This window comes from Akebia trifoliata, chromosome 3 (assembly GCF_017979445.1).
Source record: "Akebia trifoliata isolate Shusen 1 chromosome 3, ASM1797944v1, whole genome shotgun sequence".
In the NCBI taxonomy this organism is placed as follows: Eukaryota; Viridiplantae; Streptophyta; class Magnoliopsida; order Ranunculales; family Lardizabalaceae; genus Akebia; species Akebia trifoliata.
In genome coordinates this window covers 58,011,639-58,033,161 of record NC_141377.1, presented here as the reverse complement: position 1 = coordinate 58,033,161, position 21,523 = coordinate 58,011,639, and the positions used below count along the sequence as shown (strand labels likewise).

The window sequence follows — 21,523 nt, the reverse complement described above, 5'->3', positions numbered from 1 at the left end:
GAAGAATAAGCATCCCTCGTGAGATAGGAGTTACATCTAATGATTAATGCTTATGAAGGCTTGAAGTAATTTTATGTTCTAATTTATGATTTTGGACTTCCTTTCATGCCTTATCATTAGTGTTAATATAGAGTACCAACATTCTACTTATTGCACTCCCAATTAAAACAAAATAAAAATTCAATGATTGAGAATAAGTAAAAGTTGAGGTGTCAAAAGAACCTCTTTATATTTTTCTTAGGATTTCTATAGCTTAGATTTAGAATTTTATATGGGCTTGATGATTATTGTAGACAAATGTTAAATTTGTTTCGATGTGTAATTTTGAGTGATGTTGTTTAATAGTTAATTGGAGTGACAAATAATTTAGGTGGTGTTTGATTCTGCTTCAAAACGCAGATTTTAGTGCGTTTGTGCTAAAAATCTGCGTTTTGAACATAATTATCGTTTGTTACAGATTTGCGTTACAAAATTGCATAATTTGGTTCAATCTTAATCTCTCCTTGTATAATTTGTAATAAATTATTATTATTATTATTAATTTTAAGGGATAACTTCACATCTTTCGATTCAACTTATTTTACAAGATTTATATAATAAAAGACAACGGAACCCCTACTATTTTTATAATCTCACGGAAAAAGAGATGGGGATTTAATTTTACTACGAAGATTACAGAAAGAATAATGATTTTTTGATGCACCCGTACGCCTCGTCACAGAATCGTGGGTCATTTGCTTTGGGATACGCAGGATCATAATGGTTGGAAAATGGTCAAGAGATTGAATTGAATCACAAGTATCAATTATTCAATTTTTTTTTTTTTTTTTCAGTGTGACTTGTTGTTCTGTTTTTCCGATATTGTAAGGGGTAAAGTTACGAAGAGATCCAGTCATGAAATGGTCAAGAAATGTTGCTGCCATTTTGATTCATCAAAAGGTTGGTACACTCTCTGTCTCTCCCTTCTTCTTCTATTCTACAATACCACCGCACTCAAATCCCTACCAGATTAAGTCCCATTTGGAAAATATGGTAAGAGAGAAGTGTAAAACTGGAACCCTAGGGTTTGATGAGGCATTAGGTTTGTTCGATCGTTTGGTTCAAATGCGACCCATGCCTTCCATTTTCCCTTTTAATCAATTGTTTGGAGCCATCTCCAAGATGAAACAGTATTCTACTGTGTTATCTATGTTTACCATTATGATGAATAATTCTGTAGAAATCCAACCTGATCAAATTACATTTAACATATTGATAAATTGTTACTGCAACCTGGGTCGGATGGATATCAGTTTTGCTTTTTTAGGAAACATTCTCAAACGTGGGTTCCAACCAGATTCCGTAACTTTGAATATTCTGCTTAAGGGTTTCTTTAAGGAGGATAAAGTAACTCAAGGGATGGAGTTGTTTAACAAAATAGTGGAGAATGGGTATCCATACGATGAAATTACTTATGGTACGATAGTTGATGGACTTTGCAAGAGTGGGGATATTAATGGGGCTCTTAGGTTAATCCGAGAGATGGAGAAAGGAAAATGGAAGCCTGATAAATTCATGTATAGTACTATTGTTGACAGACTTTGTAAGGAGAGCCGGGTAAATGATGCTCTGAACCTCTTTCAAGAAATGATTGACAAAGACATCGTGCCAGATGTCGTCACTTATAGCTCTTTAATACATGGTCTATGCAGTTTTGGTCGGTGGACAGAAGCTGCAAGCTTTTTCAATGGCATGGTGAACGGTGGAGTCATGCCTAATGTAGTAACCTTCAACATTCTGATAGATGGTCTTTGCAAAGATGGGAGGACTAAAGAAGCACTCGATGTATTAAAAATAATGTCTCAAAGAAGTGTTGAGCCCGATGTTACCACATACAGCTCTTTGATTCATGGACTATACAGTTCAGGTCAAGGGAAAGAAGCAACAAGGTTATTCAATGAAATGCTAGATCGCAACATCTCCCCGAATGTATTCATAATGAATATGCTAGTGGATGCTATTTGCAAAGAAGGGAAGGCCAAAGAAGCACATCAACTATTGGAATGGATGATTCAAAGAGGCGAAAAGCCCGACATAGTCACGTACAGTACATTGATGGATGGATATTGTTTTCAAGGCCATATGACAGAGGCAAAATATGTTTTTGATTCAATGGTGAGTAGTGGTCATGAACCTGATGTTTATAGCTATAACATTTTGATTAATGGCTATTGCAAGGATAGGAAATTGGACGAGGCCAAGCAACTTTGTGAAGATATGCATCGCAAGGGATTGACTCCCAACACAATTACCTACAACACACTTATGGATGGGTTGTGCAAGGTTGGGAGAGTTGTGGAAGCTCAAGAGCTTTTCAATGAGATGCAAACTGATGGCCAAATTCCGGATATCTTCACATACAATACATTGTTGGATGGGTTGTGGACAAACAATTACCTTTCCGAGGCAATGAAACTATTTAATGAGATGGAAAACAATGGATTGAAAACTAATATTGTAACTTGCAACATCATTATTGGTATTTATGCAAAACTGGGAACATAAATGCGGCAAAGGAATTCTTTTGCAATCTTTCAACCAAAGATCTTCGACCTGACACTATAACATATACCACAATGCTCAGCGGTTTTCTTAAGGGAGGAATGTTGAAAGAAGCTGAAGATTTGTTCATGGCAATGGAAAAGAAGGGCTCTATTCCAAATGATGTTACATTCAATATCATGGTTCAAGGATTGATCCAAAATAATTCTATCCCAAAGGCAATGCATTTTCTCAATGAAATGGTTGAGAGGGGCTTCTCAGCAAATGCAGACACGACAGCTATGGTGGTGAATTTGCTTGTAAGGGATGGATCAGATCATGAGCATATGGAGATACTTCGTAAATTCTTGCCAGAGGGCTAAAGTAAAGGTGAGATACTCAATGTTGAGGTAGTACTTCGCAAGTCATTTTAAGGAGTAAATGTTTTAATTTTATGTTATTTCTGCTAGAATTTTTTTGTTCACGATGATAATGATTTCCATATAATGTTTTAAGGCGTAAGTGTGCTAGTATCTCAATCATCTTACTTTTGTGTTTTCTCCACATGTGTCCTTTGCACTGCATTTTTGGCCCAAAAATTTCTGATAATTAATGAGGTTTGTGTCAAGTTTACAGCTGGTGTAAAAAACTGCCACATCCTATCATGAATCTTGATATCAGACTAGGCTAGACCTTAGATCTTGCTGGACTGTTGTGGTGGACTTCAGATTGAACTGAAAGTGGGATGGACTAAGATGTCCAAAAGAATATGGATAAATCTGATTTTTGCCCTAGATATGTGTGCACTGCTCCAGCATCATATAGCCAAACTCCATTTCATAATCCTTTAATATCATGAAACCCATTAAAATCTAGCAACCTCAACTGTGTTTTTTTTTTTTTTTTGATAACCAGCAACCTCAATTGTTAAAGCTACCTATCCCTAATTGCATCATTCATCCTACTTCATTAAATAATTACTGGCATCCTTTGTCTACAACTTGTTCCTATCTACCAATCTAAGCTTGTTCAATGTCAAAGTCTAAACCGAAATTGTGGCATATCCCTATGAATAAATTTCAGGCTTTTAGGAAACCTAAGTTCATCAAACACCTTAAATACATACCAAAACGAATAACATATTACTAGTTAATGAATTAAAGATTTCATAAAATGGTGGATAATTCTAGTCCATGAATAGGAATGTTTATTTTCTATGTTCTTTTTAATTATATTCCAACCTTCTTGCGTAAAGGTTGTATAATTTTACCTAATGTAGTAATGGGTACTAAACTCAATTTTTTTTTACTATCCAAACTTATTTTTTCAACTTGAGATCAGTGGCTCTATAAAGAGTTGGGAGTGGAAGTGATGCTATGTGGTCCTGGTGGGAAAGTTGTTGATGCACACTGCCATAACTTATCACCCCATGGGTGGAAAACAACAAGGAAAAAAAAAGGAAGCCTTGATTCATGACATAATCTTTGTTCACTACTTATTTTAATTGCATTAAAAGTTAAATGGCCGTATCAATCACTAATTCACTACAAATTGTGGAGTATAAGTTTTGGGTGTTTCTACTTTTTCCCTCATTTCACCACTTTTATGATGATTGGTGTAATTTCACTCAATCTGGTATGGTTTTCATTGATTATTGAATTTTCCGTTATTCAGATCAGTTGGGCAGGTATTTGAGCAAAATCTTGGGTTTTTTGTTTAAATTTTTCAAACTCATTGTATCGATTTAATACTCGGCTTTTGCAGGCTTATTGGTTTAGTGATCTGACTTCATTTCCTTCTTTGTGTATTTAGAGAGGTTGTCACGAGTGATTTGTTGCCCATCAAAATTTCAGTGTTTGCCTTGTAAAAGTGGTTAGATACCAATGCTTATAGTATTTAGGGTCTCAAGTGAAGTATAGTTCTTAATTTGTATGTAAATGAAAAACAGAATGGATTTTATGTTTTTCCATTGTCAAATAGAATAAGGAAACTCTCCGCAAAATCAAATTTTGTTATAGTGAAATGAATTTTTTTTTTTTACAATTATCACATTATTTGGTAGGTTTTTGTCAAAATAATATTGAACTTCTATAATTTGTAGGTAGCAGAAATGATATGGATCAACAACTCTTAAGAAAGATGTGGACCTCTAAAGAAGAAACGAGTTCGTGGCCATTGGGAAAGCATGCTCAACTAGTATATTTGAAAAAGAAATATTCTTTGTTGTTTGTGAATGGATAGAAAGCCAATTTGTTTTTATAGAAGCATGTGAAATGGGGAGGGGGATATGGTGATCTAAAGAAAATTGGTGAATTTCATTTTACAATTTTAGTAGTTGAAAATTCCAAAAACAAATTTCAGTATACAGATGGTTTATATTCTCTTTTTTGAAACCATTTTTTTTAAAGATTATTTTCAGGCCTTATACAAGAAATTTATTAGTAGAAAGAGTGGGCATTGAACTTACTGTAGGACCCATTTCAGACTCCACAGTTCCAATATTTCCAAAAATATCGGATGAGTTATCTGTGATAGCATCCATGTCGGTCGGTCGAGATCGAGTTGGAGTTGCCAGAGTTGCATGAATTTTTAAAAATCAAGATTATAAGTATGCTTTTAAAAAACAGTCTTTTAACTTTAGGTGTGCATGTGGGCCGGGGGTGGGGTGAAGTTAAAAACGGAAGTTATTTTATTTTGTTAAAATAAAATATGGAAACAGTTTTTAAGGTATTTGGCCTCATTAAAAAAAACAATTCAAATTACAAAAACATGTATATTAATTTACAAAAATATCCCTTTGATGAGGAGTGTTCTTTAGACAAATTCCTTTCACTTCATGGTTTTCAAACTCGTCATAGAGTGAGATGTTTTCGCCCGAGCTAACTCAGTATCATGGTTGGACCAGATAAACCAAATGTCTCGGACGAGATTTGGACAAACGAGACAATCCAGACAGCAACTTATCGTGAGTTAAATGAGATGTCTCGGATGAGATTTTGTAAAATCTCATTCGAGTTAAATAAGACAGCAAGTTTTCAAGTATGAAACGTTATGTTTTCACTCTCAAATCGATTTTTCTTCATCTTCTTTTTTTTTTTTTACTTTATTTTCTGAATTTTGTTGGACTTTTCAAAGAGAGATTTATTGGGCAGATCTCATTGTTCCCTTTTTATTACAAAAACTCCCTTGGATCGACTCCAAGGGAACCTTGCTTTATGAAGTTTGTTAGTCACCAAACCTCACTTTTTCAAGTTCCTTTCCCAACAAACCTTTTAATCTCATCCACGTCATCATACATTTTTAAATGTCCATTCTACCCTCATTTTTCTATATCTAACACCTCCCGACGCCCTAGGCATCAAATCTAGAGTGGCCATTGGCACTCTAACTGTAAAATAACCGCTCAAAATTACGCATTTAACATTTGTTTACAATAAGTATCAAGCCCCATATAAAGTTCTAAATCTAAGCCATGGAAGTCCTAAGAAAATAGAGAGTTTCTATTAGCACTCCCAACTTTTTTACTTTTTATCAATCATTGAATGTTTATTTAATTTTAATTGGGGTACTATAAGTAGCAGTTGGGTACTCTATTTCAACACACTCAAAATTACACATTGAAGCAAATTTAACATTTATTTACAATTAGGATCAAAACCATATAAAATTATAAATCTAAGTTATAGAAGTCCTAAAAAATTATAGAATTTCTATTGGCACCCCCAATTTTGACTTATTCTCAATCATTAAAATTTTATTTCATTTTACTTGGGTGCAATAAGTAGAAGTTGGGTACTCTGCTTCAACACTAATGCCAACTCTACTTCAACACTAATGATAAGGGATGAAAAGAAGTCAAAAATTAGAAATTGGAAGTAAACATAAAATTACTTCAAGCATAACTCAAAAAAAATCTATAATTCATTAGTTGAATCAATATTATTTTGATGTCGGCATGGCTTTTATGATCCTGATCCTTCCTCTCTCTCTCTCTCTCTCTCTCTCTCTCTCTCTCTCTCTCTCTCTTTAAAATACATTGAGACCATCCAACAAACATGGGGGAGGAGGCCATCCAACATGAAAAGCGAGATTTTTTTTTATATTCATTGTTGCAACTAATCATTCTATTTCGGATTAAGTCATGCAGTTAAGCAATTATGTTGTATCATGTTAACATGTATAAAGATACCAAATCATGTTATGTTGTAGTTAAGGTAGTAATGTAACTACATCTTCCTTCCTGTTATAATTTATAATGGGAGAAGGGGAATAAAAGTGATTGACACCAAAATTCAAGTGGCCATAAATGCCCCCACTTTTATACTTAAATTTAATGATATAATTGGGATGATTTTGGTAAACCCAATAAAATTACTAATCCACGTCCTCATAATCATGTTTAATTTTGAAAATTACAAAATTCTTTTTTCCTCTGTGTTATTCAAATACCCTTTACACAATATTTTAAATTAAAATAAACTCTTTTGATACTTGTGTGTGAACGCACATACTACTTCCTAGTGTAAATTAATAAAATAAACAAAATTAATACTAGGGGTAATTGGTCCAGTTCAAACCTATAATCGAATCAAACCGATAGCTTTAGGATGGTTTGATTCTGTTTGGAACAAGTTGCAATTCGATACCAGGTTACTAAAATAGAGAACCAATCAATTTGGTTCGGTTCTTGAATCAAACTTATATAGCACCAAACCAAATTGAGGACCGAACCATATATATATATAGAACAACGTTATTACGACCCCTATTACGACTCATATTGCGACACACCATTTTGTTTTATATGGGCAAAAATGTTTGGGATGGGCTGATTTTTTGTGAGGATGATCTCTGTGATGAGAGGATCATCCTGACAAAAAATCATCAAATTCCAAAACTTCTAACCCCATCAAAATTGATTTACAAAAATTGGACGGTCTATAATTTTTCAACAAAAATTGGATGGTCTAGAAGTTTCATAATGAGCTGATTTTTGGCAAGGATGATCTCCTCGCCATAGAGATCATCCTCACAAAAAATCAGCCCATTCCAAACATTTTTGCCCATATAAGACAAAATGGTGTGTCGCAATATGAGTTGTAATAGGGGTCGTAAGAACCTGACCCTATAGATGGTCTTTGCAAAGATGGGAGCACTAAAGAAGCACTCGATGTATTAGAAATAATGTCTCAAAGAGGTGTTGAGCCCAATGTCGCCACATACAGCTCTTTGATTCATGGACTATACAGTTCAGGTCAAGGGAAAGAAGCAACAAGTTTATTCAATGAAATGCTAGATCGCAGCATCTCCCCGAATGTATTCATAATGAGTATACTAGTGGATGCTCTTTGCAAAGAAGGGAAGGCCAAAGAAGCACATCAACTATTGGAATGGATGATTCAAAGAGGCGAAAAGCCCGACATAGTCACGTACAGTACATTGATGGATGGATATTGTTTTCAAGGCCATATGACAGAGGCAAAATATGTTTTTGATTCAATGGTGAGTAGTGGTCATGAACCTGATGTTTATAGCTATAACATTTTGATTAATGGCTATTGCAAGGATAGGAAATTGGACGAGGCCAAGCAACTTTGTGAAGATATGCATCGCAAGGGATTGACTCCCAACACAATTACCTACAACACACTTATGGATGGGTTGTGCAAGGTTGGGAGAGTTGTGGAAGCTCAAGAGCTTTTCAATGAGATGCAAACTGATGGCCAAATTCCGGATATCTTCACATACAATACATTGTTGGATGGGTTGTGGACAAACAATTACCTTTCCGAGGCAATGAAACTATTTAATGAGATGGAAAACAATGGATTGAAAACTAATATTGTAACTTGCAACATCATTATTGGTATTTTATGCAAAACTGGGAACATAAATGCGGCAAAGGAATTCTTTTGCAATCTTTCAACCAAAGATCTTCGACCTGACACTATAACATATACCACAATGCTCAGCGGTTTTCTTAAGGGAGGAATGTTGAAAGAAGCTGAAGATTTGTTCATGGCAATGGAAAAGAAGGGCTCTATTCCAAATGATGTTACATTCAATATCATGGTTCAAGGATTGATCCAAAATAATTCTATCCCAAAGGCAATGCATTTTCTCAATGAAATGGTTGAGAGGGGCTTCTCAGCAAATGCAGACACCATGACTATGGTGGTGAATTTGCTTGCAAGGGATGGATCAGATCATGAGCATATGGAGATACTTCGTAAATTCTTGCCAGAGGGCTGAAGTAAAGGTAAGATACTCAATGTTGAGGTAGTACTTCGCAAGTCATTTTAAGGAGTAAATGTTTTAATTTTATGTTATTTCTGTTAGAATTTTTGTGTTCACGATGATAATGATTTCCATTGTGAGCAGATTCTTGGAGGACAGTTGGTGTGCCACATCAAATTTTGTTCACGATGATTATATTTTTCAAACTCATTGTATCGATTTAATACTCGGCTTTTGCAGGTTTATTGGTTTAGTGATCTGACTTCATTTCCTTCTTTGTGTATTTAGAGAGGTTGTCATGAGTGATTTGTTGCCCATCAAAATTTCAGTGTTTGCCTTGTAAAAGTACTTAGATACCATGCTTTAAGTATTTAGGGTCTCAAGTGAAGTATAGTTCTTAATTTGTATGTAAATGAGAAACATAATGGATTTTATGTTTTTCCATTGTCAAATAGAATAAGGAAACTCTCCGCAAAATCAAATTATTCTTTGGTTGGTTTTTGTCAATAATATTGAACTTCTATAATTTGTAGGTAGGAGAAATGATATGGATCAACAACTCTTAAGAAAGATGTGGACCTCTAAAGAAGAAACGAGTTCGTGGCCATTGGGTAAGCATGCTCAACTACTATATTTGAAAAAGAAATATTCTTTGCTGTGTGTGAATCGATAGAGAGCCAATTTGTTTTATAGAAACATGTGAAATCGCGAGTTAAATGAGATGTCTCGGATGAGATTTTGTAAAATCTCATTCGAGTTAAATAAGACAGCAAGTTTTCAAGTATGAAACCTTATGTTTTCACTCTCAAATCGATTTTTCTACAAAAAATGGACGGTTCACAATTTTTCAACTTGTAAACTGCGGCTAGAAGTTTTGGAATGAGCTGATTTTTGGTGAGGATGATCTCCTCACTGTAGAGATCATCCTCACCAAAAATCAGCCCATTCCAAGACCTCTAACCCATGTTTTGAAAAAGTGTTTGTCAAAATGTTTGCCAAACTGTTGGCCATTGAACGAGACCCACATATATATATATATATATATATATATATATATATATATATATATATATGTGGGTTAGGTTCAAGGGCCATGTGAGAAAACTTTCGTTTTTCAAAATAAGGGTTAGAGGTTTTGGATTGAGCTGATTTTTTGTAAGGATGGTCACTATGATGAGAAGATCATCCTCACAAAAAATCAGCTCAATCAGAAATTTTTAAATCCATCAAAAGTGATTTACAAATTAGCGATAAAAAATCGACGGTCCACATTCTAAATCACTTTTAATGGGGTTAGAAGTTTTAGATTGGGCTGATTTTTTGTTTTTTGGATGATCATCCCATCATAGAGATCATCCTCACAAAAAATCAGCTCAATCCAAAATTTATAACCCATATTTTAAAATTTTATTTACCGTCGAAAGTTTTCTCACATGGCCCTTGAACCTGACCCTATATATATATATATGGATAGTGTTATTACGACTCATATTGCGACTCACCGTTTTTCTTATATGGCAAAAATATTTGGAATGGACTGATTTTTTGTGAGGATGATCTCTGTGATGAGGGGATCATCCTGGCAAAAAATCAACTCATTCCAAAACTTCTAACCCCATCAAAATTGATTTACAAAAATTGGACAGTCTAAAATTTTTCAACTTGTAAACATAGGGCTAGAAGTTTCATAATGAGCTGATTTTTGGCAAGGATAATCTCCTCACCATAGAGATCATCCTCACAAAAAATCAGCTCATTTCAAACATTTTAGCCCATATAAGACAAAACACGTTGCAGCTTTATGTGTATACGGATCCTAATCCATATATATATATATTATGAGGTTAGGACATAGATTAATGTTTTGTCTGGATAAACTAATGACTTTTTATGGATAGACTAATGTGGGCCGGGGGTGGGGTGAAGTTAAAAAAGGAAGTTATTTCATTTTGTTAAAATAAAATATGGAAACAGTTTTTAAGGTATTTGGTCTCATTAAAAAAAAACAATTCAAATTACAAAAACATGTATATGAATTTACAAAAATATCCCTTTGATGAGGAGTGTTCTTTGGACAAATTCCTTTCACTTCATGGTTTTCAAACTCGTCCGTGAGTGAGATGTTTTCGCCCGAGCTAACTCGGTATCCTGGTTGGACCAGATAAACTAAATGTCTCGGACAAGATTTGGACAAACGAGATAATCCAGACAGCAACTTATCGTGAGTTAAATGAGATGTCTCGGATGAGATTTTGTAAAATCTCATTCGAGTTAAATAAGATAGCAAGTTTTCAAGTATGAAACCTTATGTTTTCACTCTCAAATCGATTTTTCTTCATCTTCTTTTTTTTTTTTACTTTATTTTCTGAATTTTGTTTGACTTTTCAAAGAGAGATTTATTGGGCAGACCTCATTGTTCTCTTTTTATTACAAAAACTCCCTTGGAACGACTCCAAGGGAACCTTGCTCTATGAAGTTTGTTACTCACCAAACCTCACTTTTTCAAGTTCCTTTCCCAACAAACCTTTTAATCTCATCCACATCATCATACATTTTTAAATGTCCATTCTACCCTCATTTTTTCTATACCTAACGCCTCCCGACGCCCTAGGCGTCAAATCTAGAGTGGCCATTGGCACTCTTACTTTTACTTATTACACCCACATGTCTTAAATTATTTATCACTTGGGTAAACTGTAAAATAACCGCTCAAAATTAGGCATTTAACATTTGTTTACAATAAGTATCAAGCCCCATATAAAGTTCTAAATCTAAGCCATGGAAGTTCTAAGAAAATAGAGAGTTTCTATTTGGGGTACAATAAGTAGCAGTTGGGTACTCTATTTCAACACACTCAAAATTACACATTGAAGCAAATTTAACATTTATTTACAATTAGGATCAAAACCATATAAAATTATAAATCTAAGTTATAGAAGTCCTAAAAAATTATAGAGTTTCTATTGGCACCCCCAATTTTGACTTATTCTCAATCATTAAAATTTTATTTTATTTTACTTGGGTGCAATAAGTAGAAGTTGGGTACTCTACTTCAACACTAATGATAAGGGATGAAAAGAAGTCGAAAATTAGAAATTGGAAGTAAACATAAAGTTACTTCAAGCATAACTCAAAAAAAATCTATGATTCATTAGCTGAATCAATATTATTTTGATGTCGGCATGGCTTTTACGATCCTGATCCTCCCTCTCTCTCTCTCTCTCTTTCTCTCTCTCTCTCTCTTTAAAATACATTGAGACCATCCAACACGAAAAGTGGGATTTTTTTTATATTCATTGTTGCAACCAATCATTCTATTTCGGATTAAGTCATGCAGTTAAGCAATTATGTTGTAACTACATCTTCCTTCATGTTATAATTTATAATGGGAGAAGGGAGTAAAAGTGATTGACACCAAAATTCAAGTGGCCATAAATGCCCCCACTTTTATACTTAAATTTAATGATATAATTGGGATGATTTTGGTAAACCCAGTAAAATTACTAATCCACGTCCTCATAATCATGTTTAATTTTGAAAATTACAAAATTCTTTTTTCCTCTGTATTATTCAAATACCCTTTACACAATATTTTAAATTAAAATAAACTCTTTCGATACTTGTGTGTGAACGCACATACCACTTCCTAGTGTAACTTAATAAAATAAACAAAATTAATACTAGGGGCAATTGGTCCAGTTCAAACCTAGAATCGAATCAAACCGATAGCTTTAGGATGGTTTGATTCGGTTTGGAACAAGTTGCAATTCGATACCAGGTTACGAAAATAGAGAACCAATCAATTTGGTTCGGTTCTCGAATCAAACTTATATAGCACCAAACCAAATCGAGGACCGAACCATATATATAGAACAACGTTATTACGACCCCTATTACGACTCATATTGCGACACACGATTTTGTCTTGTATGGGCAAAAATGTTTGGGATGGGCTGATTTCTTGTGAGGATGATCTCTGTGATGAGAGGATCATCCTGACAAAAAAATCATCCAATTCCAAAACTTCTAACCCCATCAAAATTGATTTACAAAAATTGGACGGTCTATAATTTTTCAACAAAAATAGGACGGTCTAGAAGTTTCATAATGAGCTGATTTTTGGCAAGGATGATCTCCTCACCATAGAGATCATCCTCACAAAAAATCAGCCCATTCCAAACATTTTTGCCCATATAAGACAAAATGGTGTGTCGCAATATGAGTCGTAATAGGGGTCATAAGAACCCGACCCTATATATATATATATAGAGAGGGTCGGGTTCCGTAAACACATAAAGCTACGACGTTTTTGTCTTATATGGTTAAAAAGGTTCGAAATGGGCTGATTTTTTGTGAGGATGATCTCCTCATCATAGAGATCATTCTCATAAAAAAATCAGCCCATTCCAAACATTTTTGCCCATATAAGACAAAACACGTTGTAGCTTTATGAGTAGCTTTATGTATATACGGATCCTAATCCTTATATATATATATATATATGAACAGTGTTATTACGACCCTTATTACAACTCATATTGCGACACACCATTTGTCCTATATGGGCAAAAGTGTTTGGAATGGGCTGATTTTTTGTGAGGATGATCTCTGTAATGAGTGGATTATCCTGGCAAAAAATCATCCAATTCCAAAACTTCTAACCCCATTAAAATTGATTTACAAAAATTGGACGGTCTATAATTTTTCAACAAAAATTAGACGGTCTAGAAGTTTCATAATGAGCTGATTTTTGGCAAGGATGATGTCCTCACCATAGAGATCATCTTCACAAAAAATTAGCCCATTCCAAACATTTTTGCCCATATAAGACAAAATGGTGTGTCGCAATATGAGTCGTGATAGGGGTCGTAGGAACCCGACCCTATATATATAAGACAAAATGGTGTGTCGCAATATGAGTTATGATAGGGGTCGTAGGAACCCGACCCTATATATATATATGGGTCAGGTTCAGAGGACAACCATTTCTACACACATATAGACAACGTGTTTTGTCTTATATGGGCAAAAATGTTTGGAATGGACTGATTTTTTGTGAGGATGATCTCTGTGATGAGGGGATCATCCTGGCAAAAAATCATCCCATTCCAAAACTTGTAACCCCATCAAAATTGATTTACAAAAATTGGACGGTCTATAATTTTTCAACAAAAATTGGACGGTCTAGAAGTTTCATAATGAGCTGATTTTTGGCAAGGATGATCTCCTCATCACAGAGATTATCCTCACAAAAAATCAGTCCATTCCAAACATTTTTGCCCATATAAGACAAAACACGTTGTCTATATGTGTGTAGAAATGGTTGTCCTTTGAACCTGACCCATATATATAAGACAAAACACGTTGTCTATATGTGTGTTGAAATGGTTGTCCTTTGAGCCTGACCCATATATATATATATATATATATATATATATATATATAAAAAAGGACAACCATTTCAACACACATATAGACAACGTGTTTTGTCTTATATGGGCAAAAATGTTGGGAATGGACTGATTTTTTGTGAGGATGATCTCTGTGATGAGGGGATCATCCTGGCAAAAAATCATCCCATTCCAAAACTTGTAACCCCATCAAAATTGATTTACAAAAATTGGACGGTCTATAATTTTTCAACAAAAATTGGACGGTCTAGAAGTTTCATAATGAGCTGATTTTTGGCAAGGATGATCTCCTCATCACAGAGATCATCCTCACAAAAAATCAGTCCATTCCAAACATTTTTACCCATATAAGACAAAACACGTTGTCTATATGTGTGTTGAAATGGTTGTCCTTTGAACCTAACCCTATATATATATATATATATGGGAAATGTTCAGTACCCTAAGTTTTACCACACACTTTAACAAACGTTTTTTGTTCTACATGGGTTAGAAGTTTTGGAATGGGCTGATTTTTGGTGAGGATGATCTCTATGATTAGAAGATCATCCTCCCCAAAAATCAGCCCATTCCGAAATGTTTAGCCCCATGTTTACACGTTGAAAAATCATGGACCGTCCATTTTTTGTAAATCATTTTTGATGGGGTTAGAAGTTTTGGAATGAGCTGATTTTTGGTGAGGATGATCTCCTCCTCATAGAGATCATCCTCACCAAAAATAAGCCTATTGCAAAACTTCTAACCCATGTAAGACAAACCACGTTTGTTAAAGTGTGTGGTAAAGCTTAGGGTGCTGAACGGGACCCTATACATATATATATATATATATATATATATATATATGGGAAATGTTCAGCACCCTAAGTTTTACCACACACTTTAACAAACATTTTTTGTCCTACATGGGTTAGAAGTTTTGGAATGAGCTGATTTTTGGTGAGGATGATCTCTATGATTAGAAGATCATTATCCCCAAAAATCAGCCCATTCCGAAACGTTTAACCCCATGTTTATACGTTGAAAAATGGTGGACCATCCATTTTTTGTAAACCATTTTTGATGGGGTTAGAAGTTTTAGAATGAGTTGATTTTTGGTGAGGATGATCTCCTCACCACAGAGATCATCCTCACCAAAAATCAGCCCATTCCAAAACTTCTAACCCATGTAAGACAAAACACGTTTGTTAAAGTGTGCGGTAAAGCTTAGGGTGCTGAACGGGACCCTACCCTATATATATATATATATATATATATATATATATAGGGTAGCATTCAAGGGCAAACTTTTTAGCAAACTTTTTGGCAAAACATTTTTCAAAACATGGGTTAGAGGTTTTGGAATGGGCTTATTTTTGGTGAGGATGATCTCTACGGTGAGTAGATCATCCTCACCAAAAATCAGCCCATTCCAAAACTTCTAACCCATGTTTACCAGTTGAAAAATCGTGGACCGTCCATTTTTTGTAAACTGTTTTTGATGGGGTTAGAAGTTTTGGAATGGGCTGATTTTTGGTGATGATGATCCCCTCACCATAGAGATCATCCCCACCAAAAATCAGCCCATTCCAAAACCTCTAACTCATGTTTTGAAAAATGTTTTGCCAAAAAGTTTGCTAAAAAGTTGGCCATTGAACGCCCCCCTATATATATATATATATATATATATATATATATATATAGGGTCACGTTCCTAAGACTCATATTGAGACTCACATTGCGACACACCGTTTTGTCTTATATGGGCAAAAATGTTTAGAATGAGCTGATTTTTTGTGAGGATGATCTCTGTGATGAGGGGATCATCTTGGCAAAAAATCATCCCATTCCAAAACTTCTAACCCCATCAAAATTGATTTACAAAAATTGGACGGTCTAGAAGTTTCATAATGAGCTGATTTTTGGCAAGGATGATCTCCTCACCATAGAGATCATCCTCACAAAAAATCAGCCCATTCCAAATATTTTTGCCCATATAAGACAAAACGGTGTGTCGCAATGTAAGTCCCAATATGAGTCTTAGGGACGCTGTTCATATATATATATATGGGTCCCTATCCGTGGCCAACAGTTTGGCAAACATTTTGGCAAACACTTTTTCAAAACATGGGTTAGAGGTCTTGGAATGGGCTGATTTTTGGTGAGGATGATCTCTACGGTGAGGAGATCATCCTCACCAAAAATCAGCTCATTCCAAAACTTCTAGCCCCATTTTACGAGTTGAAAAATCGTGAACCGTCCATTTTTTGTAAATCATTTTTGATAAGGTTAGAAGTTTTGGAATGAGCTGATTTTTGGTGAGGATGATCTCCTCACCGTAGAGATCATCCTCACCAAAAATCAGCCCATTCCAAGACCTCTAACCCATGTTTTGAAAAATGTGTTTGCCAAACTGTTGGCCATGGATCGCTACCCTATATATATATAGGGTCCCGTTCAGCACCCTAAGCTTTACCACACACTTTAACAAACGTGTTTTGTCTTACATGGGTTAGAAGTTTTGGAATGGGCTGATTTTTGGTGAGGATGATCTCTATGGTGAGGAGATCATCCTCACCAAAAATCAGCTCATTCCAAAACTTCTAACCCCATTAAAAATGATTTACAAAAAATGGACAGTCCACAATTTTTCAACGTGCAAGCATAGGGCTAAACATTTCGGAATGGGCTGATTTTTGGGAAGAATGATCTTCTTATCATCGAGATCATCCTCACCAAAAATCAGCCCATTCCAAAATTTCTAACCCATGTAAGACAAAAAACGTTTGTTAAAGTGTGTGGTAAAACTTAGGGTGCGGAACATTTCCCATATATATATGGGTAGCGTTCAATGGCAAACTTTTTAGCAAACTTTTTGGCAAAACATTTTTCAAACACATGAGTTAGAGGTTTTGGAATGAGCTGATTTTTGGTGAGGATGATCTCTACGGTGAGGAGATCATCATCACCAAAAATCGGCCCATTCCAAAACTTCTAACCCCATCAAAAACAGTTTACAAAAAATGGACGGTCCACAATTTTTCAGCTTGTAAACATGGGTTAGAAGTTTTGAAATGGGCTGATTTTTGGTGAAGATGATCTCCTCACCGTAGAGATCATCCTCACCAAAAATCATCCCATTCCAAAACCTCTAACTCATGTTTTGAAAAATGTTTTGCCAAAAAGTTGGGCCTTGAACTCCCCACTATATATATATATATATATATGGGAAATGTTCAGCAATAAACATTTTGACAAACATTTTGGCAAAACATTTTTCAAAATATGGGTTAGAGGCTTTGGAATGGGCTGATTTTTGGTGAGGAAGATCTCTACGGTGAGGAGATCATCATCACCAAAAATCAGCCCATTCTAGAACTTCTAACCCATCAAAAATGGTTTACAAAAAATGGACGGTCCACGATTTTTCAACTTGTAAACATGGGGCTAGAAGTTTTGGAATGGGCTGATTTTTGGTGATGATGATCTTCTCACCATAGAGATCATCCTCACCAAAAATCAGCCCATTCCAAAACCTCTAACCCATGTTTTGAAAAATGTTTTGCCAAAATATTTGTTGCTGAAAGGGACCCTATATATATATACAGGGTCCCGTTCGCTGGCTAACGGTTTGGCAAACTGTTTGGCAAATTTATATGGGTCGTTCGATATTACGTGATCTGACGGACGCCATTTAATCTCGTTCGATATAAAATTATACATATATTACAGCGCCATGCCTCAAAATATATTCATATTATTTAAAAGCCCTCTTCTCTTTAAACCCCTCACAGCCATGGTTTTTAAACTCGGTATTTGGTCTCGTCTCGTTCACCTCTGATACCGAGTTGACTCGGACGATACGTCTCGTCTCGTCGAGTCGTCTCGTTCAACATTAAAACAATGGTTTTTAACCATTTAAAAAATCTGAAAAAATCAGGAAAAATTCAGAATTGATTCCTATTAAAAAAATGAACCCCTCAAAAAATATAAAATTAAAAAAAAATTATAATATACCTATCAATCAAATTCAAGGTAATTAAATAAGGGTCCCGTTCAATGACTAATTTTTTGGCAAAACATTTTTCAAAACATGAGTTAGAAGTTTTGGAATGGGCTGATTTTTGGTGAAGATGATCTCTACGGTGAGGAGATTATCATCACCAAAAATCAGCCCAATCCAAAACTTCTAACCCCATAAAAAATAGTTTACAAAAAATGGACGGTCCATGATTTTTCAACTTGTAAACATGGGTTAGAAGTTTTGGAATGGGCTGATTTTTTGTGAGGATGATCTCCTCACCATAGAGATCATCCTCACCAAAAATCAGCCCATTCCAAAACTTCTAACTCATGTTTTGCCAAAAAGTTAGTCATTGAATGCTACCCATTAAATAAAACACATGTTTCCTAAAGATTAGTATAAATTTCTACTGAAATTTTCATCAAAAAACTTCTAAAGAAAAAATAAAACAAATTATCAAAAATACATTTAAGTATTTATCACAAGAAAGTAATAATATCACTCAATAGCTATTGCTTGTAAAAATAAAATAGAAATTTTCATTTTTTACTTTTTTTTTCACAAAACTCGGTTGTCTCGGTTAACTCGGACGAGATTTTGAAAATCTCGTCCGATACAACTCGTTTGTCTCGCGAGTTAATGTAAAATCTGTAATATCTCGGATATCTCGTTTGTCTCAGACGAGTTTTGCGAAAATATCGTCCGAGACGACTCGCATAACTCACGAGACGCGTTCGTCTCATAACTCATTGTGAGTTGGTCTCGTCACCGCTGATACCGAGTTAACTCGGGCGATACGTCTCGGTCTCGGACGAGTTTTAAAACCATGCTCACAGCAGAACAGAGAGCTCTCTTCGAACTCTCTCTCGTTCTCCTCTCTCCTCGCTGAACCGTCCCTCTCTCTCTGTTCGAACGGCTCCTTCTCTTCTCTCTTTGTAAGCTCTCTTATCTCTCTCGTGATTTTCTCTCTTCTCCTTCTCTTTTTTGGCTCAAAGAACCCTAACAACCTCCATCTCAGATTTCTAGATCTCAGACGAAGCCCAATACGAAGCTTACGGCCTCATCTTCCCTCTCTCAAACAAAGAAGAAGGTGAAGAAGACAAGAATCTCAGCAGATTTCTAGATCTCAGACGAAGCCCAATACGAAGCTCACGGTCTCATCTTCCCTCTCTCAAACGACGAAGAAGGTGAAGAAGACAAGAATCTCAACCGAATCTTCCCTCTCTCAAAGCTCACAACTTCTTCTTCTTTCACTCGATTCCCCCCTCTCACTGTATGTTCTTAAGCTCCCCATCTCTTAGTTTAAATCATGAGAATTGTTTCTTCCATCATGGATTCAAGATTCAAGTTTAAATGAAACCAAGGTATGATGTAGATGAAATTCATTTTGTGATGCCGATTTCAATTATTTTTTATTATCATTGTATGACAGAATCCTCTAGTGTTTGTTAGCAATCTCTAAAATGTTATTTAGTCTGGGAGTAATTCCTTCTTGCTATGTTCATATATTATAGATCTATTATAAATGATTTTTTTTCTCACTAAGTTAGCCCATCTCAACCATTCATTGACTATGACTATCTAAGAATGTTAACTACATTCTCCCTGATCCAAAATTTGTTTTTATCAAATCTGTGACTGAACTAGAGTCTGATCTGAAAATGAAAAATGCTGATCGAATTCCTATTTTTTGGGATCGAATCAAATAATGAATAGCAATCAGATCATTACTAGCCCTACCCCCACACACAACTGAGGTCTAAGCCCATTTTTGTTTTATTTTGTATTGTTATCTTTTATCAAGACAGGATCTCAGATTACTGAGTTGTGTATAGTTCGTGTCTTGTCTGGTATGATACTCATAAGAGTTTTTTCTATGTGATGTTAAAGTGATGTGTCATATTAAAATTGTGTATCACCTGAATCCTTCTAATTCAACCTATTTGATACGAGTAATGTACCCTCATTTCAGACTATTTTGTATACTTTGACTTGGACTCCCTTCCATGTAGTTGAAAATTTATTGCTCACCAGATATTTTTGCGAAATGAATGGTAATTTTCACTGAAATATATACAAAAAAGAGAAATTCTATTAAATTTAGATTCAAGCTTTGTGGAAATGGTACTATTTCATTAAGATATGTTGAAATTTAATAGTATGAATTGAACCTCATCAATTCTTTATCATTTTTCTTCTTGCTGTTTCCAAATCTTGAGATGGTGCTTTAAATTTCAAGAATTGGTGTTAAAAGTAATATCTTGCAGACAATATCTCTTACAGTGGCCCATGTTTTTCGACACAGATGAAAGAATTTTTGTGGGATACAAGGCAAAGTGGTTGCTTGAGAGAGCAGTCTGGAATGATACTTCATTTCTTGTGGTAAGCTTAATAACTAATGGCCCTTGATTTTCATTGATTATATCACATCATAAACCACTCGTGGTTGATGGCTAAGGTATAAAAACTATGCTTGCTCTTAAACCTGAGACATATAGGTGTTGGTTCAACATTGTTATGTTAAAATTGAACCAGCAGATGATTTTGAACTATTTATGATAGTCAAGAAAAATGGTGTTTATTACCAGTATCAACATGCATTATGGTGCTTGTCAGGTCATCTTAGTGACCTTGAGTTAAAACAGAAATAAATGTTTCGTATTGATATATAATAATATTTTAGTCCATTTTCTCCATGGCAGTCGATTGATGTAATGGACTACTCATTACTGGTTGGGGTGGATGAGGAGAAGCATGAACTGGTTCTCGGAAATAGGTGGATTTCATGAGACAGTATACATGGGACAAGCATCTTGAGACATGGGTGAAGGCTTGTGGCATCCTAGGTGGATCGAAGAAGACATCACCAACTGTTGTCATTTTTTGTTAGTAGATTGTAGAATAAGGCTCTTTCAATATCTGCTTCAACTATATTCCTAGCTTTTGAAGATAGTGGAGGAATAGTGGAACGTGCAGATTGCGGGGTATGGGGACCCTATGTATATGCTAACTTGCCTTTCTTCACCTCAGTTCTCTATATTGAATGATTGTTATCCATCAAGTCTATTTGAAGGGGGGTTGAGGGAAGCTTTTTTTTTTTTTCTAACCTTGTATTGTACCAAGTGATTGCTGTTGGGCCTGGTCCGTTGGACGAAGAAGGCAAGAGGAAACCACTAACAGTCGTCCCGGAGAACATGGTCTTGTACTCCAAAGATGCTGGAAATGAGTTCAAGGGCTGTGATGGTTCTGATTACATAGTTCTTAAAGCATCTGATGTGATGGCAGTTTTGTCTTTAGTAGAAACAATATTGTACTCAGCAAGAGTTTATTACATTTGTTGGCTTTAAGGGTTTCT

General features: G+C 35.1%; 1 protein-coding gene across 1 annotated transcript; it reads left to right on the top strand.

The window, feature by feature from the left end:
• Nucleotides 1-718: 718 nt before the first annotated feature.
• On the top strand, nucleotides 719-21,520 carry LOC147408338 (uncharacterized). The gene is made up of 6 exons (XM_086432678.1): nucleotides 719-2,518; nucleotides 7,652-8,779; nucleotides 9,291-9,368; nucleotides 19,005-19,532; nucleotides 20,474-20,550; nucleotides 20,871-21,520. Exons 1-2 carry the CDS (start codon nucleotides 895-897, stop codon nucleotides 8,770-8,772), a joined length of 2,745 nt encoding a protein of 914 aa, XP_086288804.1. The 5' UTR covers nucleotides 719-894; the 3' UTR covers nucleotides 8,773-8,779; nucleotides 9,291-9,368; nucleotides 19,005-19,532; nucleotides 20,474-20,550; nucleotides 20,871-21,520.
• Nucleotides 21,521-21,523: the final 3 nt, after the last annotated feature.